The 23,026-nt window shown below is 37.4% G+C and overlaps 1 protein-coding gene across 1 annotated transcript in view; it reads left to right on the top strand.

Moving 5' to 3' along the window:
* The first annotated feature begins 350 nt into the window (after nt 1–350).
* The window catches only part of LOC149226734 (uncharacterized protein At4g15970-like), a 77,527-nt gene continuing 54,851 nt past the window's right edge, over nt 351–23,026 (top strand). Inside the window, exon 1 of the mRNA XM_089380283.1 lies at nt 351–597. Within this exon, the coding sequence (XP_089236409.1) occupies nt 351–597 (247 nt within the window). The remainder of the gene's footprint in view (nt 598–23,026) is intronic.

The raw sequence follows: 23,026 nt of genomic DNA, 5'->3' as shown, positions 1-23,026 counted from the left end.
GAAGGTTCACAGGCATGAGACCTACTCCTTATACTTGGGGTCCAAACAGGGAATATAGATAGGGATCATAGATGAGGGCCAGATGGGTTCTAGTTGGTAACGAACTTACATAGCGACATCCTTTGAGGAGTGGGAGTTATGAGCTCCTCGTATGTTTGGGGAATCCAGGGATCCAGTTGGTGGGAAGATCACTCCACTTTGTGATGAGCAACGTGATGGTAGAGGAGGATCTAGTTCACTTTGGGTTTGAAACATGGGGGATCACTGAAACCTCCACTGCATGGTGAGGCATAATTTTCCTTTTATGGGTCAAAGTTGAGATTGGTAGTGGAGGGGTAGACATTGGCATCATGGAGATGCCCGGGCAGGATGAGCTTGACTCTCACAAATGTTTCACCACTAGGCCTCAGGAGGAGAGGATACTGTCTGCACACGATGGGGAGTATGTCATAGTCAGAGTAGTGAAATATCAGCATGGTGGAACCAATCTGGGACTAGCAGGGAGCTGGGGCATCACAAATCTTTACAACTCAATAACCTTTAGGGATGCATTGGCTACTACAGGGGGAGATCATGCAAATCTTCTATTGGGATTTAGTGAGTCACTGATGGAGTAGAGGACTTCTAGTACTTACACCGGGTAGGATAATGAGTGGAGAGAGAGGAGCTTCATGGTGGACATGATGGCATGGGATCATGGTATTGAAGGCTTATTTCATATCAGGACAGTGCGGAGGTCAGGCACAATCCAGTGGCACATTTGGGACTCTGGCACATTTTGCAGTGACAGTGGGGAGCAACAGTTAGAGAGGATGCTTTCTCAAGAATTTCTTGAGGACAAGCAATTTTTTTTGGTGCATTGGAGGAGCTTGCTGGATGAGGATGCTAACTGGGAGGGTGAGCACATACTTGAGCATCCAGCACTAAAATTGCTTGGGGACAAGCAACATGTGGGAGGGGAGGACTATAATGTCCCTTCCTAAATTATTTTGGAACATGAATAATTTCTATATTTTGGGGCCAATTTTGGAGGTGATGGGGCCCATTCGATTTTTATTATGATATTAGATGGAGGAGAAGTTATTTTTTTGTGGTTAAATTACACTTGGGGGCCACCCACACTAGGGAAAGATGCACTTCCTAGTTCGGTTTGCATGAAGGTGGTTAAGTTTCGCATGTAGGTGGTTAAGTGAGGTCCCTCGATGGAGGTAAAATTGAAGGGAAAAGTGCTCCATGAAATCTATATAAGGAAGGTAGCTCTCCTCATCTGATTCATCTTATTGGAGTATATTGATTTCTCTCTGGTTGCTCGAGCAGCTTAGTCGAGTCACTGGCTATTTAGCACGAGTTCTTCAGGCGAAAAGCTCACCCTTTTTTCAGGGAACTTCGAGTGCCACCTTAGGAAGATTTTCTTCATTTATTCAGGAGGAGGATCATATTGTGATTCCAAACAGTAGCATTCTGTTCCAGTTTGTGTGTATTACTGGGGGACGCAGTGGAGAGGAGGTCGAGTTCATTGGTGGAGCTTAGCGGTGGAGATTTGACATGAGATTTTCCGGAGAAGAGGCTATGGATGATTGTCAACATCTAGGACAGTTTGGCAGATGATTAAGCTTCTAGCTTCACAGTGTGACTTTCGCACTACTTGGGCTAGTGCAGAGGCAGTGTGTGGGAGCTCATTTGGTGGGTAGAGCATCAGTCCTTGAGGTTGAGCTTTACCATGGGGGTTTTTATCACCCTAAATTTTTTTGTAAACTTTGGAAAGTTTTCCTCCTTTCTAGTTATGGTTTTATAATAAGTTTTGAGTCATCGCATGCTTAGAGTCTAAGTCATAGGGTTAGAGTCTCATTTCCATCATCAAATAAAGTTCAACAACCTTGTTTTTCTCCTTATGGATCCCATATCATGTTTAAAGTTTCATGTGTCTGGTCATTTCAAAAATTTGAACGCATTATGAAACTGTCTAGGTGTTTTCATAGTGAAAAGTCCTGAAATTACACTACCTGCACTATGAAATCAAGGATTCGTAGTTAGGCGTTTTCGTAGCACAAAACCCCGAATTTACACTGTATGCACTATGAAATCGGGGATTCGTGAACAATCATGTCTAGCTATCAAATCCACCAGAATACATTAAAATTTCATCATCAGGTGTTAGCCCATGAACCTTACCTCTCACATGCAACCATTCATATCCATCATTAGATTCGTTAGGGGTCATTTGTCCGCAGTCATTTCAAGTTTCAAAAAGGGAAAGGGTTAGTTGATCCTGGTCATATTCATGTTGATCTTGGTCATATTCATCCAAGAGACACTTGATGCTATTCTTAAGTTTGAGTAAACAAGCCCAAGGTGAGCAGAGACCAGAATTCTTCCGCAAGCTTCAAGCAAGGCAACTCTTCATCAAATTCAAGCAAGGCAGTTCCTCAATTAGGCAAGGAAGTTTCTTCCAGGTCTTCTATCTACAAAGATTTCAAAGGAGAAATGTCGGAAGAAAGAAGAAATCACAAGTCAGGTCGATGTTTGAGAACTGAACCTGAAGGCTTAGATGCTCTCACGAAGGATAAAACATTTGAAGAAGCCTTCAAAAAAGTAGGTTGCTGGAGGTTCTGTGAGAAACTACAGGGAGGACATAACCAAGTGACCAAGGATTTTTCTCTAAATTTCACAGGTTTACATACAAAGATTGGAGTGTTAGAATTGCCAATTTCTCCTGAAGTTATATATTTAGTCACAGAAATTCCTAGAGGCCAGGAAAAGTGGTTTAAGAATTTCAAGTTTGAAATGGCACCTTGCAAGATATTCTTGAAGCCAAAGTTTGTAGACACAGATTTAACTAAAGTAGTGCTAAGGGGTTATGTCAAAGATTCATATGCCAGCCTACTATCATGCATACAAATGTTCTTGACCTATGAAGGAAGATACCACAAGTTGTATTCTTATCATTTAAAACTCCTATTGCATTTCACTGGGATAATATCTCTAGATCTACCTTTCTTTTAGTTTCAGAGTTTAGGCAAGATGTCTGATAAAATATAGTTGAAGAAAGAGGCATGTGAAACATCATTATTCCATCATGGCTTAGTTAAATTAATTGTCTTGCATGAACTTCAGAAGGTAGATAGAGAGTGGTCTTCATTTCTCTTTATGTCTGGTTTTAGAGTTGAAACAGGACTTAGCCCTAGGGCTAAGGAAATATCATCACCAGTGACTAGTCACCATGCAGAAGAAAGGTCAAGCAGGTTTGTTAAACTGAAGGCCAGAAAGCAAGTTAAGGAGCCAGTGACTAGAACACCATTGGCTATTCAAGATACTCCTCAACACAAATGAACAAGAAAGTAAGTGATGAAACCCTAATAACAAATTTGGTTGAAACAAAAACATTACTTTTTGAAGATGTTTCAAGAATGGGTGATGTTAGGTATATGTGGCATATGTACATAATGAAACAACTGTGAAGAATCCTTAGAAGGAAAGTTTTTGGAAAAAATTGTGTAAATTGATTCACACAATAGTTTCGTAGTGCGCTACAAAATTGCTGTAGGTGCAGTTTTAGTGTTTTGATCACTCTTCAAAGGAAAGAAGCGGCTATTTTTGGATAATGATGCTGCTGGAGAACGTGAGGAGGTCACTTGTGAATGTTTAAAGCTCAAGTAAGGGAAAAAATCAAAGAATAAAGGAGATATGTAAAAAACCTGTTTTGCGCTACGAAATGACTGAAACAACATTTTTCAGCAGAGAAAACTCTTTTCTGCTTTAAGTAGTCAACTCTAAGGGGTTTCTTGAGCAGCTGAAAACATATTTTGGAAAACTGAAAGAGGTTTTTATTCCTAACATACTAAATGACAAAAAACTCTTTCATTTTCTTCAAATTCAGTACGAGGTGGGAGAAATTGGTGGTTTAACTTACGCTACAAAACTGCTGTAGCTGTAGTTTCTGAGCAGCCAGATCAGCTCTCATTATACTACTTCAAGGAGTTTAATTTTTTGCAAAAGTTTAAGAGAAGGGTTCTATGGCTAATTCAACATTTATTATATGATTAAAGGGGCTAGTTTGGTTAGTAGGAGATTCAAGGAACACCATTAAAGACCAAGGCTACACTGCAGGGGACATTTTCCTAGTTTTCAGGACAGATGAAGGAGAAGTTATTGAAGGCCAGCAGGAGGGTTGTGGACATCACCAAGGTCGAATTTAAGGAGGAGCAGCTGCCAAGTATCGAATTGAATTCCTAGTTTAAGTTGTTACTATCATAATAAGGAGTTGTACTACTAATTGTATTAGGATTCTAAGGTTGTTAGATAACTACTACTTGTAATTAATAGTCTGTTTTAGGAATGAATAGGTGTCAAGATAGGAAATTCGAATTCCCGTCATGTTGGATTAGGGAATACAAGATTGGAATGATAACTCTACAAAAGGAAAGAGCTGGAACTCCTTAGAGGTTGGAAAATGTTATAGAAAAAGATTAATTTTGTAAATGCTGTGCAGGAACTGATATATACAGAAGCAGTTTGGATTTTCTGAATCTGATATTCTTAGTGTACTTAAGTGAGCTTTATATTTTATCTTTGATATGTTTTACTTCCATAGTCTTAATGCTTATTACTCATAATTCACGGAGGAACATTCTTTGACTTCCTTTAGGTGTTAAACTATGGTGAATTGAGTTCTTGGGTCCTATCTTTGGATGTTTTTCTTCAATGTTATAATAATTATTACTCAGAATTCATGGTTACTCATGCTCTGACTTCCTTTAAGTATTAAACTCTGATGTTTTAAATACTTTCCTTTAGAATACCTTGATGTGTTATTACTCAGAATTCATGCCCACATGCTCTGACTTCTATGAACTTCAAGTTATTGAGACTTTCCTGAATGTGTTACTCTTTCATTGAAGTATATACAAGCCTCAGATTTATAAGAAGAGCTATTTGTTATCTTTATCTCTATCACTGACTCCATAGCCCAATGGTAGCAAGTTTCCATCTTTTAACCTATAAGCATATAAAATCACAAACCATATATTTAGCCATCTATCTATATCTTTAATCAATATCATTAACCCTTTGAGAGAGCCCTCTCAGGCTGAGGAGGCTAAGCCTTAGCTAAAATATTGGTTTGAAATAGTTACACTGAGCTAGTCTGATCAGTAGCGTATCAGGGTCTTATTTTGGTGATAAAATTTTGGTGTGTCTGCCGGGAGTCTGAAGATATACATATCCTGAAAAATCATGAAGCTGAACTCTTGAAGGTAGTAGGAGCTTCAGAATCCGTTCGAGGCTGCAAAACTACCTTGGCGACTCCACACATCAAATAACAAATTGGAAGGTGACTCCTATGCTAAGAAGATCAGTTGCCTAGATGAAGTTTCAGGATGAGTTCCATTGCAAGAAAAAATTCCAGGTATGCTCCTATGAATTGGTCTCATATCCCTGGTTTTCCAAATCCTATGTCAAAGGTTGATTGGTTAGATGATCTTCCAGTATTCAGAAATGAAAAGAAAGACAATACTGCTCTTCATTTAGTTAGGTTTCATTTGCATGTACATAGTCTTAAGGTTCAGTTCCCTGAAGGCTGTCTTATGAAGATGTTGATGATTGCTCTAGAAGGAAAAGCATGGTCTTGGTATAAAGGATTAGTAGATGGTTTATTGTATTCTCTTGCTATTTTTCATGATGAATTCTATGAGATGTATAAAGAATGTCATCTTTCCTTATTGCTGGTCAAAGATTGCTGTAAACATTTTGTGAGTCTTATTTAGTATTTGAAGGATTGTTATGATGATGATGAATTTATGAATGAAGAAATTTTAGAGGCTCTTCATAACAACACATTTCAACAACTAGAAGAAAGGATAACATCCCATGACATGCAACATAGAAATCAGCAAGAGTATACCTATGAAAATCATATTACGTTCTTCGAGATTGATGTAGTGATGCAGCAGACTTGTCAGTCTTCGAATCATAATGAAGATGAAAATAATTATAAACACCAAGAAGAAATACTGGAAGAAATTTTTTATAACCCTCAGGTAGATGGAAAGGTTGATCAGTTCTGTAATTCCTTGCAGCAGATTACTTCAAAGAATGATCATAATAGTGAGGAAAATTACATTGTCTATGCGAATCATGCAGAAAAGCAGTTGGATAACTTATCAAATAAATGTTGTGTGACTAAAGATCAGTTGTTAGAAGTAACAGGATTTTATGAGGATCATCAAGATGATCATGTATTCTGGGATCCTATAGCTAAATACATGGAAGAGTTTTACTCTCCAGTGTTTCAGTTGTTCTATGAAGATCAGAGGAAATTTCAGTGGTAGTGGTCATCACAATATCATAGCTGCTTTGAATTCCAATGCAGTCGAAAAACTCAAATATAAGATAAAAAAAATGATTGGCTACATTGGAAATTTCACATTGATTGAGCTGAAAGAAGTTTACAATTGATAGGGTAGGTAGGTAGGAAAATGCAAATAAGCTCAAGGTTGACTAGGCAATTTTTACTAGGTACAATTTGAAACAGATTGGGCAGAATTTCAGAGCTTTTATTTTTTAAAGGAATGGATTGTAGCACTAGAGCTACTAGTTGTTAGCATACCGCAGGGAGCATACTATCCCTAGTGGAGCCACTGTTATCACCCTAATTTTTTTTTTTTTTAAGTTTGGAAAGTTTGCCTTGTTTCTAGTCATGGTTTTATAATAAGTTTTGAGTCACCGCATGCTTAGAGTCTAAGTCATAGGGTTAGAGCCTCATGTTCATCATCAAATAAAGTTCAACAACCTTGTTTTTCTCCTTGTGGATCCCATATCATGTTTACAGTTTCATGTGTCTTGTCATTTCAAAAATTTGAACGCACTACGAAACTGTCTACGCGTTTTCATAGCGCAAAGTCCTGAAATTACACTACCTACGCTACGAAATCGGGGATTCGTAGTTAGGCGTTTTCGTAGCACAAAACCCTGAATTTACACTAGATGTGCTACGAAATCGGGGATTCGTGAACAATCATGTATAGCTGCCAAATCCACCAGAATACGTTAAAATTTCATCATCAGGTGTCAGTCCATGAACCTTACCTCTCACATGCAACCATTCATATCCATCATTAGATTCGTTAGGGGTCATTTGTCCACAGCCATTTCAAATTTCAAAAAGGGAAAGGGTTAGTTGATCCTGGTCATATTCATGTTGATCTTGGTCATATTCATCCAAGAGACACTTGATGCTATTCTTAAGTTCAAGTAAACAAGCCCAAGGTGAGCAGAGACCATAATTCTTCTGTAGGCTTCAAGCGAGGTAGCTCTTCATCAAATTCAAGCGACGTAGTTCCTCAATTAAGCAAGGCAGTTTCTTCCAAGTCTTCTATCTACAGAGATTTCAAAGGAGAAATGTGGGAAGAAAGAAGAAATTACAGATCAGGTCAATGTTTGAGAACTAACCTTGAAGGCTTAGATGCTCTCACGAAGGATAAAATAGTTGAAGAAGCCTTCAAAAAAGTAGGTTGCTGGAGGTTCTGTAAGAAGCTACAGGGAGGACATAACCAAGTGACCAACGAATTTTCTCTAAATTTCATAGGTTTACATGCAAAGATTGGAGTGTTAGAATTGCCAATTTCTCCTAAAGTTATATCTTTATTCACATAAATTCCTAGAGGTCAGGAAAAGTGGTTTACGAATTTCAAGTTTGAAATGGCACCTTGCAAGATATTCTTGAAGCCAGAGTTTGTAGACATAGATTTAACTAAAGCAGTAACAATGAGTTATGTCAAAGATTAATATGCCAACCTACTCTCATGCATACAAAGGTACTTCACCTGTGAAGGAAGATACCGCAAGCTGTATTCTTATCATTTCAAACTCCTATTGCATTTCATTGGGATAATATCTCTAGATCTACCTTTCTTTCTATTTCAGAGTTTAGGCAAGATGTCTGATAAAATACAGTTGAAGAAAGAGGCATGTGATGTTGGAAATAATACTGAGAGGGGGGGTGAATCAGTATTATCAAGTCAAATATTCCCTTTTCAAATCCAGATAATATACGCTACTTCAGTTAATTAAACCCGCGTATATACACAACTATGTAGAAGGAAACTCGCATACACAATGCAAACTTATAATTTACTTCATCTTTCAGATGTTGATTGTTAATCTGTGTATCAGAATTAAATAACCAGTAACCAGAAACAGTAAAAAAGAGCAGAAGACAATCACACACAAGAACACAAGATATAAGGTGGAAACCCAATGTGGGTGAAAACCACCTGCTGCAATTCGTCTCTATCTTCTTATAATTAGAAACTTCTTTTTACAATGTACTGGTGTAGTCCTTTACCAGTACGCACGCTGCAACCTGCAGAGAGCTACAACCCTCTCTCGTTCTCCAGCTTCTCCTAGAAGGAAGCTATAACCCCCTTAGCTCTTGCACTAGCCAAGATACTAGTACGTAGGTGTTGGCCTACAGAAGGCTACAACCTTCTATTTCTTCCAGGGACCACGTTTCATAAATTTTCAAACTGGATCCATGAACATCAATCAATCATTAAGAATTTCAACATCAAACAATCTCCTTTTCACCAATTAGAACTGAATCAAGTAAATACTTCTCTGACAACTGTACCCAAAACACAGACAGTAACAACACACCAAATTCTGAAACCAGACCACTGCAACAATAAACAGAAGCAGCTAGATCACAACTCAAAAGATATATGCTACTTCAATAACCTGAAACCTGCGTGCATACGCTTCTGAGTGACGTACTACTATTCGGGAATACCCTTGACCCCCTACTACTTACCTCTTGGACAGTGACCGGGGGTTGCAGCCGAGAATACATCGTCTACATCCACACATTAGCCGACAAGCTGGGTTAGCCCATTCCACTTCGAAGTCAATTCCATGGGTAGTGGTAGGGTTGGGTAGGACCTGAGGCAGTAAGGAACACTAATACACTTGGGATTCATTACCTTAAACCATACCATATCTAGACCATACCTCTCTCTTAGCTAGGAGGGGAGGGAAGAAGTACCTTAGCTCGCAGGGAATAAGGCCAGCGGAGAAGGACAGGAGTATAGATGGGGCATACGCTTCTGAGTGTGGACCAACCTGCATATACGCTGTTTGTATTCACTGAACTAGCGTGTATACGCGCCTTCGCTTCACTGAACCTGCGTACATATCTATAAAGGATAATTCACTCTTTCAAATATTCAGACAGTAATTAACCCATATTATCAGATTTATAGATCAAGCCTGCGCCACATATAACAGATCAAAATCATACAAAGATACTATCATTCAAGCCTTAAGATTATGACCCATCAATATAACTTATCCTTCTCTTTGCGTTAAGGTTCCTCCTTCATTCAGATCCAGATCTGCACCATAACCCCAATCACCAATATTTCAGATCTAGCACTTATTAGATATTCAATTAATTCAGATAATCCTTTGCCAAATGATCTCCTTCCTCTTTTATAGTCTTAGGCCTTTCACAATACCACGGTCCAAAACCATAATAAAACAATACCATGGACCCAATACTTGGGATCAACACTTTTGACGAGATACCATGGTCCAAAACCATAGGTTCAAATACCAAGGACTAACTACCACGGACCAAATGTAAGTTCTCCAACATATACACGCTTTTCTTTGCGTGAAAGTGTGTGTATATGCATACGCGCCTTTGTAACGTCTAACCCGCGTGTATACGCGCCTTTGTCTAGGTGAACCTGTGTATATATCTTTTTCCTTCATTCTGAGCCTGTACTGAGATCTGTCACCAAAGAGAGTTGCCATCAAGGACAACACCTGTGCCATAGCTCCAAACCTGTGCCATAATGCGAACAATCTCCCCCTTTGGACTTGATGGCAACCCCAAGATTCTCAAAGTCATTCTCTCCCTTTGTCATCAAGGGAAAAGGGTTGTGCTCCCCCTGAGTACATGCTAAAATCTTGGCCCTGCTGCGCTGACCATGTTCCCCCCTGACTGTAGGCAAGATCTGAAAAAAGATGTTCTTCAAGAAGAACCATGACTTATACATCATAAAAGACCTTCCTATCACCAAAAGACTCAATACATACATCCATCACCCAACCAAGTGGGGATCATCCACCCAACCAAGTGGGGATACATTAGAAACATATGACAACCAAGTACATTACATCTTCATCCCAGGCATAGTGGGGAAACCAAAATAGGCCGTTACATGACCTTGACACCTTAAAAGAGATACATGACATAGAGACGAAATAACTAGAGCAAGACTTATGAAAGTCACCAATAACTGATATCAGCAACATTTGACAATCACCATTCAGATCAGCAACCAAGATTTCCTTCTGTTCTCCCTCTGCCTTTGTTCCACCTGAAACCAACAACAGCTGAGAACTAGAACCAAAAGCTTCTAAGACAATGCCAACAATGCATCATTAGAAGTTTATCTGCTCCCCCTGAACCTGTACAGGATGGTCTCTGTCAGACCCATATCAGAATATCTTCAACCAGAGCCTGTCCCTACTGATATCCATCAAACCTCCATATACGCGACTGTCTCTGCAAAAACGGGCGTATGTACGCGGATCCTTCTCAGGAAACTCACGTACACCCATTTTTCTCTGAAACAGACAAGTTTTAACAACAAGATGATGCATCAACTACTCCCAGCTTCTGTCTGAGGTATTCAAAAGTTTCCATGGGCAGTGGTTTGGCGAGTATATCAACAACTTGTTCCTTAGAAGGAACATACTCCAATTTGACCTTTTGTTCCAACACTTGTTCCCGGAGAAAGTGATACTTGATCGGTATATGCTTGGTCTTTGAATGCATGACTGGGTTCTTTGAAATGTTGATTGCACTTGTATTATCACATAAGATGGAGATAGGTGGAGTACAAGTGATTTGAAAATCCTACAAGGTCTACATCATCCAAAGGAGTTGAGTGCAACAAGATGTAGCAACCACATATTCCGCTTCAGCTGTAGATAAGGAAATCGAACTTTGTTTCTTGCTGAACCAAGATACTAATCTGGAATCCATAAAGAATGCACCACCACTTGTGCTCTTTCTGTCATCCACGCTTCCAGCCCAATCTGCATCTGTATAAGCATGAAGAGTGAGATATATATCTCTAGGATACCATAAGCCATAGTTTTGAGTTCCTTGAATATGATTGAAAATTCTCTTCACTGCCTGAAGATGGGTTTCCTTAGGATTTGCCTGAAATCTTCCAACTGTTTCCACTGCATGCATGATGTCTGGTCGAGTGCTTGTCAAATAAAGAAGATTTCCAATCATGGATCTATAGGTTGGTTGATGCACTATTGCTGATTCATCATTTGCACTGAGATTGCATCCTGTAACCATAGGGATACATACTGGTTTTGCATCTTCCATGCCATATTTCTTCAAGATCTGCTTGAGATACTTGGTTTGAGATAAAAAGATACCGCCTTCATTTTGTTGGATTTGCAATCCAAGAAAATATGTCAGTTCTCTAAGCAAGGACATTTCAAATTCTTTCTGCATCACCAAGGCAAAGCTTTGACTCATAGCTTCTTCATTGCTGCCAAAGATAATATCATCTACATACAAAACAAGTATTAGCAATTTGTCATTTTCAATTTTTATATAAAGATTTCTATTTGTTGATCCTTTTGAAAAACCTTGTTGATGAAGATATTTGTCCAAATGGTAGTACCAAGCCCTTGGAGCCTGTTTAAGACCATAGAGAGCCTTTTTTAGTCTGCATACAAGATTTGGATCATTCCCAAGAATGAAACCATCTGGTTGCTCAATGTACACTTCTTCTCCTAAGTCTCCATTCAGAAAGGCTGATTTCATGTCCATTTGAAATACTTTGAACTTCTGAAAGCTTGAGAGAGCAAGGAACATTCGGATGGCCTCAAGTCTAGCAACGACAACAAAAGTTTCTTCAAAGTCTATTCTTTCTTGTTGAGAATACCCTTTACAAACAAGTCTGGCCTTGTTTCTAATCACTTCCCCATTTTCATTCAACTTGTTTTTAAAGATCCATTTTGTCCCTATGACATTCTTATCTTTTGGTCTAGGAACCAACTCCCAAGTGTTATTCCTTTCGATCTACTCAAGTTCTTCATCCATTGCCTTGACCCAACATTCATCTTTGCATGCCTCTTTTACATTTTGTGGTTCAGTGGAGGAGAGCAATTCCAAATAGCTTGAGGCTTCTACAATTGTTCTTCTTGTTTGTATACCTGCCTCTTTCTGCCCCAAAATTTGAGATTCTGGATGATTCTTCTGAACGTACCTGGATGGAGTCTTCTCTTCTATCCTTATCTGTTCCTCTGGTGCCTCTTGAGTTTCTTCTTCATCATCAATTTGATTTGAAGGATGGTCTTCATCCTCTCCGATATTTTCATAATTTACTTGCCTAGGAATGTTTCCTTCTTCATCAACCACTACATCAATGCTGTCAACAATTCTTCCAAGTCTTTTATTGTAACACTTATATGCTTTGTTGTGGGGAGAATAACCAAGGAGAATGCCTTCATCTACTCTAAGTTCAAATTTGCCAAGATGTTCATCATTATTCTTAATACAGCATTTGCTTCCAAAAATTTTGAAATGTTTTACCGAAGGAGTCTCACCATACCAGAGCTCATGAGGAGTTTGAGTGCTATTCACCCGGACATTTGTTTTTTTGAGAATAACAACCGCAACAAATGCAGCTTCACCCCAGAAGGTTTCCGGAGTTCCAGACTCATCAAGCATAGCACGAGCCATTTGTTGAATCGTTCTTTTCATCCTTTCCAATATTCCATTTTGCTGAGGAGTCCTAGCTGTTAAGAATTCCCTTCTTATTCCATGTTCTTCACAAAAATTGAAAAATTCATTTGAGGTAAACTCCCCACCTCTATCAGACCTGAGGCACTTAATTTTGTGATCTGATTCGTTTTCAACCAAGGCTTTGAAAGATTTGAATTTTCGAAGGCTTCGTCTTTATGCTTCATAAGTCTTATCCAAACCACCCTGGAGAAGTCGTCAATGAATAATATAAAGTATTCTTCTCCTCGAGGTGACCTTTTCCTAGATGGACCACATACATCTGTATGGACTAGTTCAAGAGGCTTGCTAGCTGATCCTTCCTTCTCAGGGAAGTTAGTTCTGGTTTGCTTACCAAATTGACATGATTTGCATATTGTATTGTCTAGAATTTTGATGTCTGGAAGACCACAAACTGCCTGGTATTTGCATGCTTTCCTTATCTGTGAAAAGCTTAGATGCCCCAACCTCCAGTGCCATAACCAGTGTTCATCATTCTTGCTCAAATAGCATTGTTGTTGTCCTTCTTCAAATATGTTTATTTGGTGTTCTTATGCCTTTGATCATTGTTTTTCCTGTATCAAGATCACGAACACTACATCCATTTGATCGAAATATTACCTCAGTTCCTTGATCGCACATATGACTGACACTTAGTAGATTATGCCTCAAGCCATCAACATACAAAACATTTCCAGCTTTGACTTTTTCTTTCAACTGAACAGTGCCTTTTCCTTTTATGACTGTAGGGGTATCATTTCCAAAAGAAAATTTCTTTCCTTTTTCTAAAGCACTATATGATTGAAGTTTTTCTTTATCACCTATCATATGCTTCGAACATCCACTGTCGATGTACCATTGATTTTCCTGTCCTTCTGCATATAAAGCTATCCCACATCTTTCTGGTTGCAGTTCCTTCATTCTCCATGTTCTGGCACTTGAGATTTGTTCCTTCTGAGTTGTCTTCCGAAACCTGCTCCTGCATTCAGAATCTTCATGACCGAAGTTATTACAAATAGAACATTCAATTTCATTTTCAAGGGCGGAAAAGTTGTTATAGGTCCTTTTCGTGATTCCAGTCATACTTCTTTGTTTTTGAGCTTCTCTAGTCATGATTGTTTTATAGGCAACACATTGAGCTGCTTTGTGGCCAAAGTTATGGCAAGAGAAACATTGGCCATTGAAGAAACTCCTGCGATTATCAAATCTACCAGCCAAATGATTGTAGTTTCTATTTTCATCCATTCTTGAGGAAAATTGAGAAGATTTTACCTGTGGTTGGTTGTAGCTTTTGTTCATCCTTAAGGTGGATTGCCCCCGATTTACCTGGTAGCCTTTGTTTATTCTTGATGTAAATCGTCCCTGTTTTACCTGGTGATCTCCATTGGGCTTTTGCTCATTCCTCCTTGCTGCATCAAGATAACTTTTTGAGGTGGATGGTTTCTGCGCTTGAGATGCTTCTTCATTATATCCCAGACCTGTCTTGATTAGTGGGGAACGTTGCACATTGATAATCTCATCTAGAGTTTCAGATCCTTTAACAAATCTAAGATTAAGAGCTTTAGTTTTCTCAATCTCTTTTCTAAGTCCCACAATTTCACATTCCAATTTTTCTTGATGTTTTTCCCTTTCAGTCAGTTGACATTGCAGAGAATCAATAATCACATTTTTCTTTTTCTAAACAAATTTTGAGTTTAGAAATCTCTTCATAAAGACCTTCTTCATCTATAGCATCCATGTAATCATCATCTTCAAAAGCCATTAAAAGTTTATAATTATTACCTCGTTCATCTTCGTCACTATTTGAAATTCCATCACTATGTTCATGAGTGTAATAACTTTTCTTATTTGCATTCTGTTTCTTGTTCCATCTAATAGGTTCCTTCCCCTTGTCAATCTTATCCTTATGAGGACATTTGGTAGCATAGTGACTGACTCTTCCACAAGCAAATCATTTGAAAGGTAACTTACCTCGGAATCATCCAGCACCCCGTTGAAGGTTTTTGACAAAATTTGATTCTTCTTCTTCTTCTAACACGTGTCTTGACTCATAGTAATCTCCTTTGCCTGAAGCCTTGAAGGCAGCTTCTCTCATGTCTGATGGTCCTCCTTTCCTCATTTCATAAGCAGTCAGAATTCCGTGCAGCTGTGACATGGTAAGGTTTCGTAGATTCTCTTTTTCTTCTATTGCAGAAACTTTAGATTCAAACCTAGGGGACAAAGATCTTAGAACCTTTTCAACCACAACAGCCTCTTTTATTTCTTCACCCAAATTTTTCATGCAATTAACAATCTCATCTACAAGAAGGAAATAGTTAGCCACACTTTCATCATTGTGCATTCTGAGATTTTCATACTGAATTCTGAGGGTTTGAAGTTTTGCTCGTTTTACATGTTCATCTCCTTCATAGCTCAGAACAATCTTGTCCCATATTTCTTTTGCAAATTTATACTGCATAACCTTCACGAATTCTGATTGAGATAGACATCCTAATAGAGTATTGACAACCTTTGCATTTGTTTCATATTTCTTCTTCTCAGCTGGATTTGTAGGAGTTGCTGATGGAAAAGTGTACCCTGTATCTATGATATCCCAGACTTCTGTACCAAGAGATTGAAGATAGGCAGTAACTCTTACCTTCCAATATACGAAGTTTGTTCCGTCAAAAATTGGTGACCTGATAGATGCTTCTCTCTCGTAGTTGCTCATGATGATGGATCTTCCTTCAAGCAATCAAGCTTCTTCAGAAGGACCTGCTCCGATACCAATTGTTGGAAATAATACTGAGAGAGGGGGTGAATCAGTATTATCAAGTCAAATATTCCCTTTTTCAAATCCAGATAATATACGCTACTTCAATTAATTAAACCCGCATATATACGCAACTATGTAGAAGGAAACCCGCGTATACAATGCAACTTATAATTTACTTTATCTTTTGTATGTTGATTGTTAATCTGTGTATCAGAATTAAATAACGAGTTACTATAAACAGTAAAACAGAGCAGAAGACAATCACACACAAGAACACAAGATATAAGGTGGAAACCTAATGTGGGTGAAAACCACCTGCTGCAATTCGTCTCTATCTTATTTTAATTAGAAACTTATTTTTACAATGTACTGGTGCAGTCCTTTACCAGTACGCAGGCTGCAACCCGCAGAGAGCTACAACCCTCTCTCATTCTCCAGCTTCTCCTGGAAGGGAGCTACAACCCCCTTAGCTCTTGCACTAGCTAAGATACTAGTACGTAGGTGATGGCCTACAAAAGGCTACAACCTTATCTGTCTTCCAGGGACCACGTTTCATAAATTTTCAGACTGGATCCATGAACATCAATCAATCATCAAGAATTTCTGCATCAAAAAATATCCTTTTCACCAATTAGAATTGAATCAAGTAGATACTTCTCTGACAGCTGTACCCAAAACACAGTTAACAGTAACAACACACCAAATTCTGAAACCAGACCACTGCAGCAATAAGCAGAAGCAGCTAGATCACTACTCAAAAGATATACGCTACTTCAATAACCTAAAACCTACGTGCATACGCTTCTGAGTGTGGACCAACCTGCATATACGCTGTTTGTATTCACTGAACCAGCATGTATACGCGCCTTCGCTTCACTGAACCTGCGTACATATCTATAAAGGATAATTCACTCTTTCAAATATTCAGACAGTAACTAACCCAGATTATCAGATTTATAGATCAAGCCTGCGCCACATATAACAGATCAAAATCATACAAAGATACTATCATTCAAGCCTTAAGATTATGACCCATCAATAGAACTTATCCTTCTCTTTGCGTTAAGGTTCCTCCTTCATTCAGATCCAGATCTGCACCATAACCCCAATCACCAATATTTCAGATCTAGCACTTATTTGATATTCAATTAATTCAGATAATCCTTTGCCAAATGATCTCCTTCCTCTTTTATAGTCTTAGGCCTTTCACAATACCACAGTGCAAAACCATAATAAAACAATACCATGGACCCAATACTTGGGATCAACACTTCTGATGAGATACCATGGTCCAAAACCATAGGTTCAAATACCAAGGACTAACTACCACGGACCAAAGGTAAGTTCTCCAACATATACGCGATTTTCTTTGCGTGAAAGTGCGTGTATATGCATACGCGCCTTTGTAACGTCTAACCCGCGTGTATACGCGCCTTTGTCTAGGTGAACCTGCGTATATATATTTTTCCTTCATTCTGAGCCTGTATTGAGATCTGTCACCAAAGAGAGTTGCCATCAAGGACAACACCTGTGCCATAGCTCCAAACCTGTGCCATAATGCCAACATATGAAACATCATTGTTCAATCATGGCTTAGTTAAATTAATTGTCTTGCATGAACTTCAGAAGGTAGATAGAGAGTGGTCTTCATTTCTCTTTATGTCTGGTTTTAGAGCTGAAACAGGACTTAGCCCTAGGGCTAAGGAAATATCATCACCAGTGACTAGTCACCATGCAGAGAAAAGGTCAAGCAGGTTTGTTAAATTGAAGGCCAGAAAGCAAGTTAAGGAGCTAGTGACTAGAACACCATTGGCTATTCAAGATACTCCTCCGCACAAATGAACAAGAAAGTAAGTGATGAAACCCTAATAACAATTTTGGTTGAAACAAAAACATTACTTTTTGAAGATGTTTCAAGAACGAGTGATGTTAGGTATATGTGGCATATGTACATAATGAAATAGCTGTGAAGAATCCTTAGAAGGAAAGTTTTTGGAAAAAATTGTGTAAATTGATTCACACAGCAGTTTCGTAGCACGCTACGAAACTACTGTAGGTGCAGTTTTGGTGTTTTGATCACTCTTCAAAGGAAAGAAGCGACTATTTTTGGAGAATGATGCTGCTGGAGAATGTGAGGAGGTCACTTGTGAATGTTTAAAGCTCAAGTAAGGGAAAAACTAAAAGAATAAAGGAGATATGTAAAAAACCTATTTTGCGCTACGAAATGACTGAAGCAACATTTTTTCAACAGAGAAAACTCTATTTTTTGTTTTAAGTAGTCAACTTCTAGGGGTTTCTTGAGCAGCTGAAAGCATATTTTGGAAAACTGAAAGAGGTTTTTATTCCTAACATACTGAACTACAAAAATGTCTTTCAGTTTCTTCAAATTCAATATGAGGTGGGAGAAATTGATGGTTTAACTTTCACTACGAAACTGCTGTAGCTGCAGTTTTTGAGCAGCCAGATCAGTTCTCATTATACTACTTCAAGGAGTTTAATTTTTTGCACAAGTGTAAGAGCAGAGTTCTATGGCTAATTCAACATATGTTATATGATTAAAGGGGCTAGTTTGTTTAGCAAGAGATTCAAGGAACACCATTAAAGACCAAGGCTACACTGCAGGGGATATTTTCCTAGTTTTCAGGACAGATGAAGGAGAAGTTATTGAAGGCCAGCAGGAGGGTTATGGACATCACCATGGTCAAAGTTAAGGAGGAGCAGCGACTCAAGTATCAAATTTAATTCCTAGTTTAAGTTGTTACTATCATAATAAGGAGTTGTACTCCTAATTTTATTAGGATTATAAGACTGTTAGATAACTGCTACTTGTAATTAATAGTCTGTTTTAGGAATGAATAGGTGTCAAGATAGGAAATTCGAATTCCCCTCATGTTGGATCAGGGAATCCAAGATTGGAACCATAAATTTATAAAAGGCAAGAGCTGGAACTCCTTAGAGGTTGGAAAATGTTATAGAAAAAGACTACTTTTGTAAATGCTATGCAATGATTGATATATACAGAAGCAATTGGTCTTTTCTGAATCTGAGATTCTTAGTGTGCTTAAGTGAGATTTATCTTTTATCTTTGATATGTTTTACTTCCATAGCCTTAATTATTACTTAGAATTCATGGCGGAACATGCTCTGAATTCCTTCAAGTGTTAAACTATGGTGAATTGAGTTCTTGGGTCCTATCTTTGGATGTTTTTCTTCAATGTTATAATACTTATTACTCATAATTCATGGTTACTCATGCTCTGACTTCCTTTAAGTATTAAACTCGGATGAATCATTTTAAATACTTTCGTTTAGAATGCCTTGATGTGTCATTACTCAGAATTCATGCCCACATGCTTTGACTTCTATGAACTTCAAGTTATTGAGACTATCCTGAATGTGTTACTCTTTCATTGAAGTATATACAAGCCTCCATTTTATAAGAAGAGCTATTTGTTATCTTTATCTCTATCACTGGCTCCATAGCCCAATGATAGCAAGTCTCCATCTTTCAACCTATAAACATATAAAATCACAAACCATAGAGTAAGCCATATATCTATATCTTTAATCAATATCATTAACCCTTTGAGAGAGCCCTCTCGAGCTGAGGAGGCTAAGCCTTAGCTAAAATATTGGTTTGAAATAGTTACACTGAGGTAGTCTGATCAACAACCTATCAGGGTCCTATTTTGGTGATAATAGAGGTTAGAGGAAATATTTAGAGTGGTGTTTGCTTCCATTTTAGAGATTAGAGGAGGAATTTGTGGTCATTCCTCGCAGGCCATATTTCTGGAGCTGTTTGGAGGGCATGGACCATAGAATAGGTCGAATTCTGGAGGTAAAAATATGGCCAAACCATTTCTAGTTTTTTTTTTGGGTTTTTGACAAGGATCCCAGATATAAAATTTCAGAATTTTCTGAGCAACAGAAGTGGGTTTTTAAGCTGTATCTGTCAGTGCATAATTGCTGGGGATTAGACACTACCTTTGGGGGTCGATTTTGGGAGGTAAAAATAGAGCCAAACTATTTCTGGGTTTTTGTGGGTTTTGGCCAAGGAATTTGTGGCTAAAGTTTCATCACTTCCTGAGCACCGGAGGTGGGGTTTCTTGCAGCTCCTTTCCAGCTAACAGTTGTAGTTGCTAGGAGACAACACAGAGCATTAGAAGAGCAGTTCTTTCCAGCATCGAGATCACTGTATGACACCCGAGTTTTGTCAAGATTGCCATTGAGGCAAACCCAGGTGCATTTTCCACACTATTTTACTTGCTCCACTCCATTAATAAAATGGCTTAGCTGGTTCACATTTCTGTTGTGTATTGAACATTTGTTGTTCGTTTAATTTTTCTGTGTATGAATCACATTTGCTTTTGTATATCATTGTTTGTTCCAAATTTTCTACATTTGGGACATTACACCCCAAAGCTGATTGTTGACAATGTGTGTCATCTGTTTCTTTATTTTGTAATCTATTTGTATCTTTCAAAGTTCTTTGAGTTGTCTTATTTGATAATACAAGCTGATAGCATTTTTTGAGTGATGAACAAAATTGTCAAACTGAGAAGGGATTTGATAGTACTAAATCAATCTTTTGTGAAATTTTGTAATACACTGATAACTAGGATAAATTGCTATTGTAAGACTGAATTGTGTAGAAATTAGTGTTCCTCAAAACATAAGTTTGTTGTTTATGTTCTAAGTGATACATATACACAAACTAATTGAGATGTTTTCTCTTGTGATTTAGATGCCGAAAAGGAGTCCTTGTGGTTTTATTTTTTCTTATCATGTGTGTAGAAATTTCCTGATTTACTTCAGGTACTGAGGTTGTTGAGTTGGTTACATAATCTACACTTGGAATTTTCAATATCTGAACTACAACATCTGAATATGTTTTCACGTCAGCTGGTTTTTCATATTCTTGACTTGTGATATTGATTGGATCAGTATTCATTCCCTTTTCTTCAACTTGTACTGTTACTTCTAAATACTTTGATACTTCTTTCATGATAAGTTATTCTAATTTGTTTTTCAATTATTTCTTATCATTTTTAAGTTTCTTAATTTGAGTGAGTATAATTTGATTATGAATTATGAGATCTAATAGTTCTTTAATTTTTTATTCATCAACCTTATTTTTAGTGTTTTGATGTTTAAACTTTTCATCTTTTAAATATCTGATTTATTCTAATAACCTTTGATTAAGGGTTTTTAATCACAAACTTTCTTCTCTTTTCTCTGATAGATTCTCATTGAGTTTCTTCTCAAACCTTTCCTTTTCTTGCTTTAACTTTTGATTCTTAGCCCTGGACTCGACTTTTTCACGTAATTTTTGACTATGGTCCCTTCAACACAAAATTTCCTTGTCCCTTTTTTTTTACTCTTTGTAAAACATATCTTCGAGATCTTTATGTTTATTTTCTAATGCATTACTTTTTTGCTCAAGTTTTGTAATTTCTTCCTCTAATATTTTTATTTGTGTTTGTGTATTACCTTGATGTTCTTCCGTACCAAATAATTTCCCACATGTTGAACAACACAATTTGCAATTTTTAAGAATCTATAAATACATAATTTTCATTTAAAAAATAGACATTTAGTCCAAAATGTTGACGTATATGTAGAAATCATCTTTCGTTATTTCTTACCTTTTTTGAAGTATATTTCCTTACAATTTATAAATTAATTTATTTTTTAAATAATTTAGATGCTATATTTATATTGCTTCTTTTTCTAAAATTTTATTTATTAATTTTTCAACTCCTTAAATATAAGTTGAAGACATGTAAACTTTACCTTTTTTTTTTTTTTTGATATATTTTCTTTAAACCCCTTCACTTATAAAAGTACCTACTCAATGTTGATACTTTATAGCGCCTTCCCTTTTTTTTGGCATTTAATTACTTGGAGTATAATATAAAATGGAATTATGTGCAACTTTGGGAACTTTTAACCTTTCAATATAAACCTTGGATTTTAACTTGATTTTTTTTTTTTTTTAACTGGATTTCTAAATGTCAACTATCACATTCCTTCAGTAAATTATTCATTGTACCTCTTTCTCTTAAGAAAATACAATGGCAATTTAGTCTATAATGGATCCAAATTCTCGGATGTATCCCTTGTTCGTGAGCAGTGCAATGAATTCGAAATTTAATTCGGAGAGAAGTGGTTGAATTTAATACAGATGAAAAGCAATGTCTCATTGAAATGTACCACTTGTACGATGGTATTAGATAGAGCAGACGACAATGGTGGATTGATGGTGGTGGCTGTGAGTCAATGGTGACAGTTGGAGAACGTCTGACACTAGTTGCATATCAACGGTGGCTACATGCAATTGATCTGGATCTGTGACAGTTGGAGAACGTCTGACACTAGTTGCATATCAACGGTGGCTACATGCAATTGATCTGGATCTTGGGGGGAGACCCCCAAGATTTGAAAAATTGAAATGCTACGAGAAAAGAGGAGAACACATAATAACAAAAACACAAAGATTTTTTTTATTAAAACAAATAATAACTGTAAATGCTACATTGTGGTGGACCATTCCCCCTTTTACAAAATGCGACTTGTTACTTATGGTCTTTTTTGGTCACAATACCATAGGTAAATTCCATGGGTGGGTAAATACCATGGGTGAATGAATACCATGGGTGGATGTTACTTACAATACCATGGGTAAATTCCATGAGTTGATAAATACCATGGGAGGATGAATACCAAGGGTCTATTCCATTTACAATACCATGGGAAAATACCATGGGTGAATGAATACCATGGGTCGATGCCACTTACAATATCATGGGTAAATTCTATGGGTGGATAAATACCAAGGGTGGATCAATACCATGGGCGGATGCCACTTACAATACTATGGGTGAATGAATACTATGGGTGGATGAATACCATAGATGGATGCCATTTTCCATTCGGATCAACAGCGGGTGGGTAGCGAGGAATGGAGGTGGTGTCAACGAGTTATAGTGGAGGCTAGTTAGTGAGAAGCAACAATGGGGTTTGTAAGGAGCAGCAATGGCTACACCTTTTTTTCTCAATTTTTTTGTTTTTAATATATATATATATATATATATATATATATATATTTTGTTTTTTCATATATAAATATATATTCTGAATGTACAAAATATATGATATATGAGATTATTACAAATGAATGCCCATTTATATACCTAGGCATGTGCTTTTTCATGAATGGTCATTCCCTTTAAGACATGAATCTTCAATATAATAATCATTATTATAATTATTACTATATATATATATATATATATATATACTGCCCCTATCTTGTAGTTTTGGATCTCTTCTACAAAATTGTATTTATGTCAACTCTGCTTGAGCATTTAGTTCTAAATCTTATACCGAAGGTAGGACTTGTTCCTCTTCCTGATCTAGCATGGAAGACTCATAAATTTTCATATTCTCTCCGTTCA

Source organism: Pinus tabuliformis, chromosome J (genome assembly GCF_031772625.1).
Source record: "Pinus tabuliformis cultivar Carrire ecotype Pingquan chromosome J, CPIR1, whole genome shotgun sequence".
Classification (NCBI taxonomy): Eukaryota; Viridiplantae; Streptophyta; class Pinopsida; order Pinales; family Pinaceae; genus Pinus; species Pinus tabuliformis.
The sequence above is the reverse complement of the archived record's forward strand: the minus strand, read 5'-3'. Positions and strand labels throughout refer to the sequence as shown.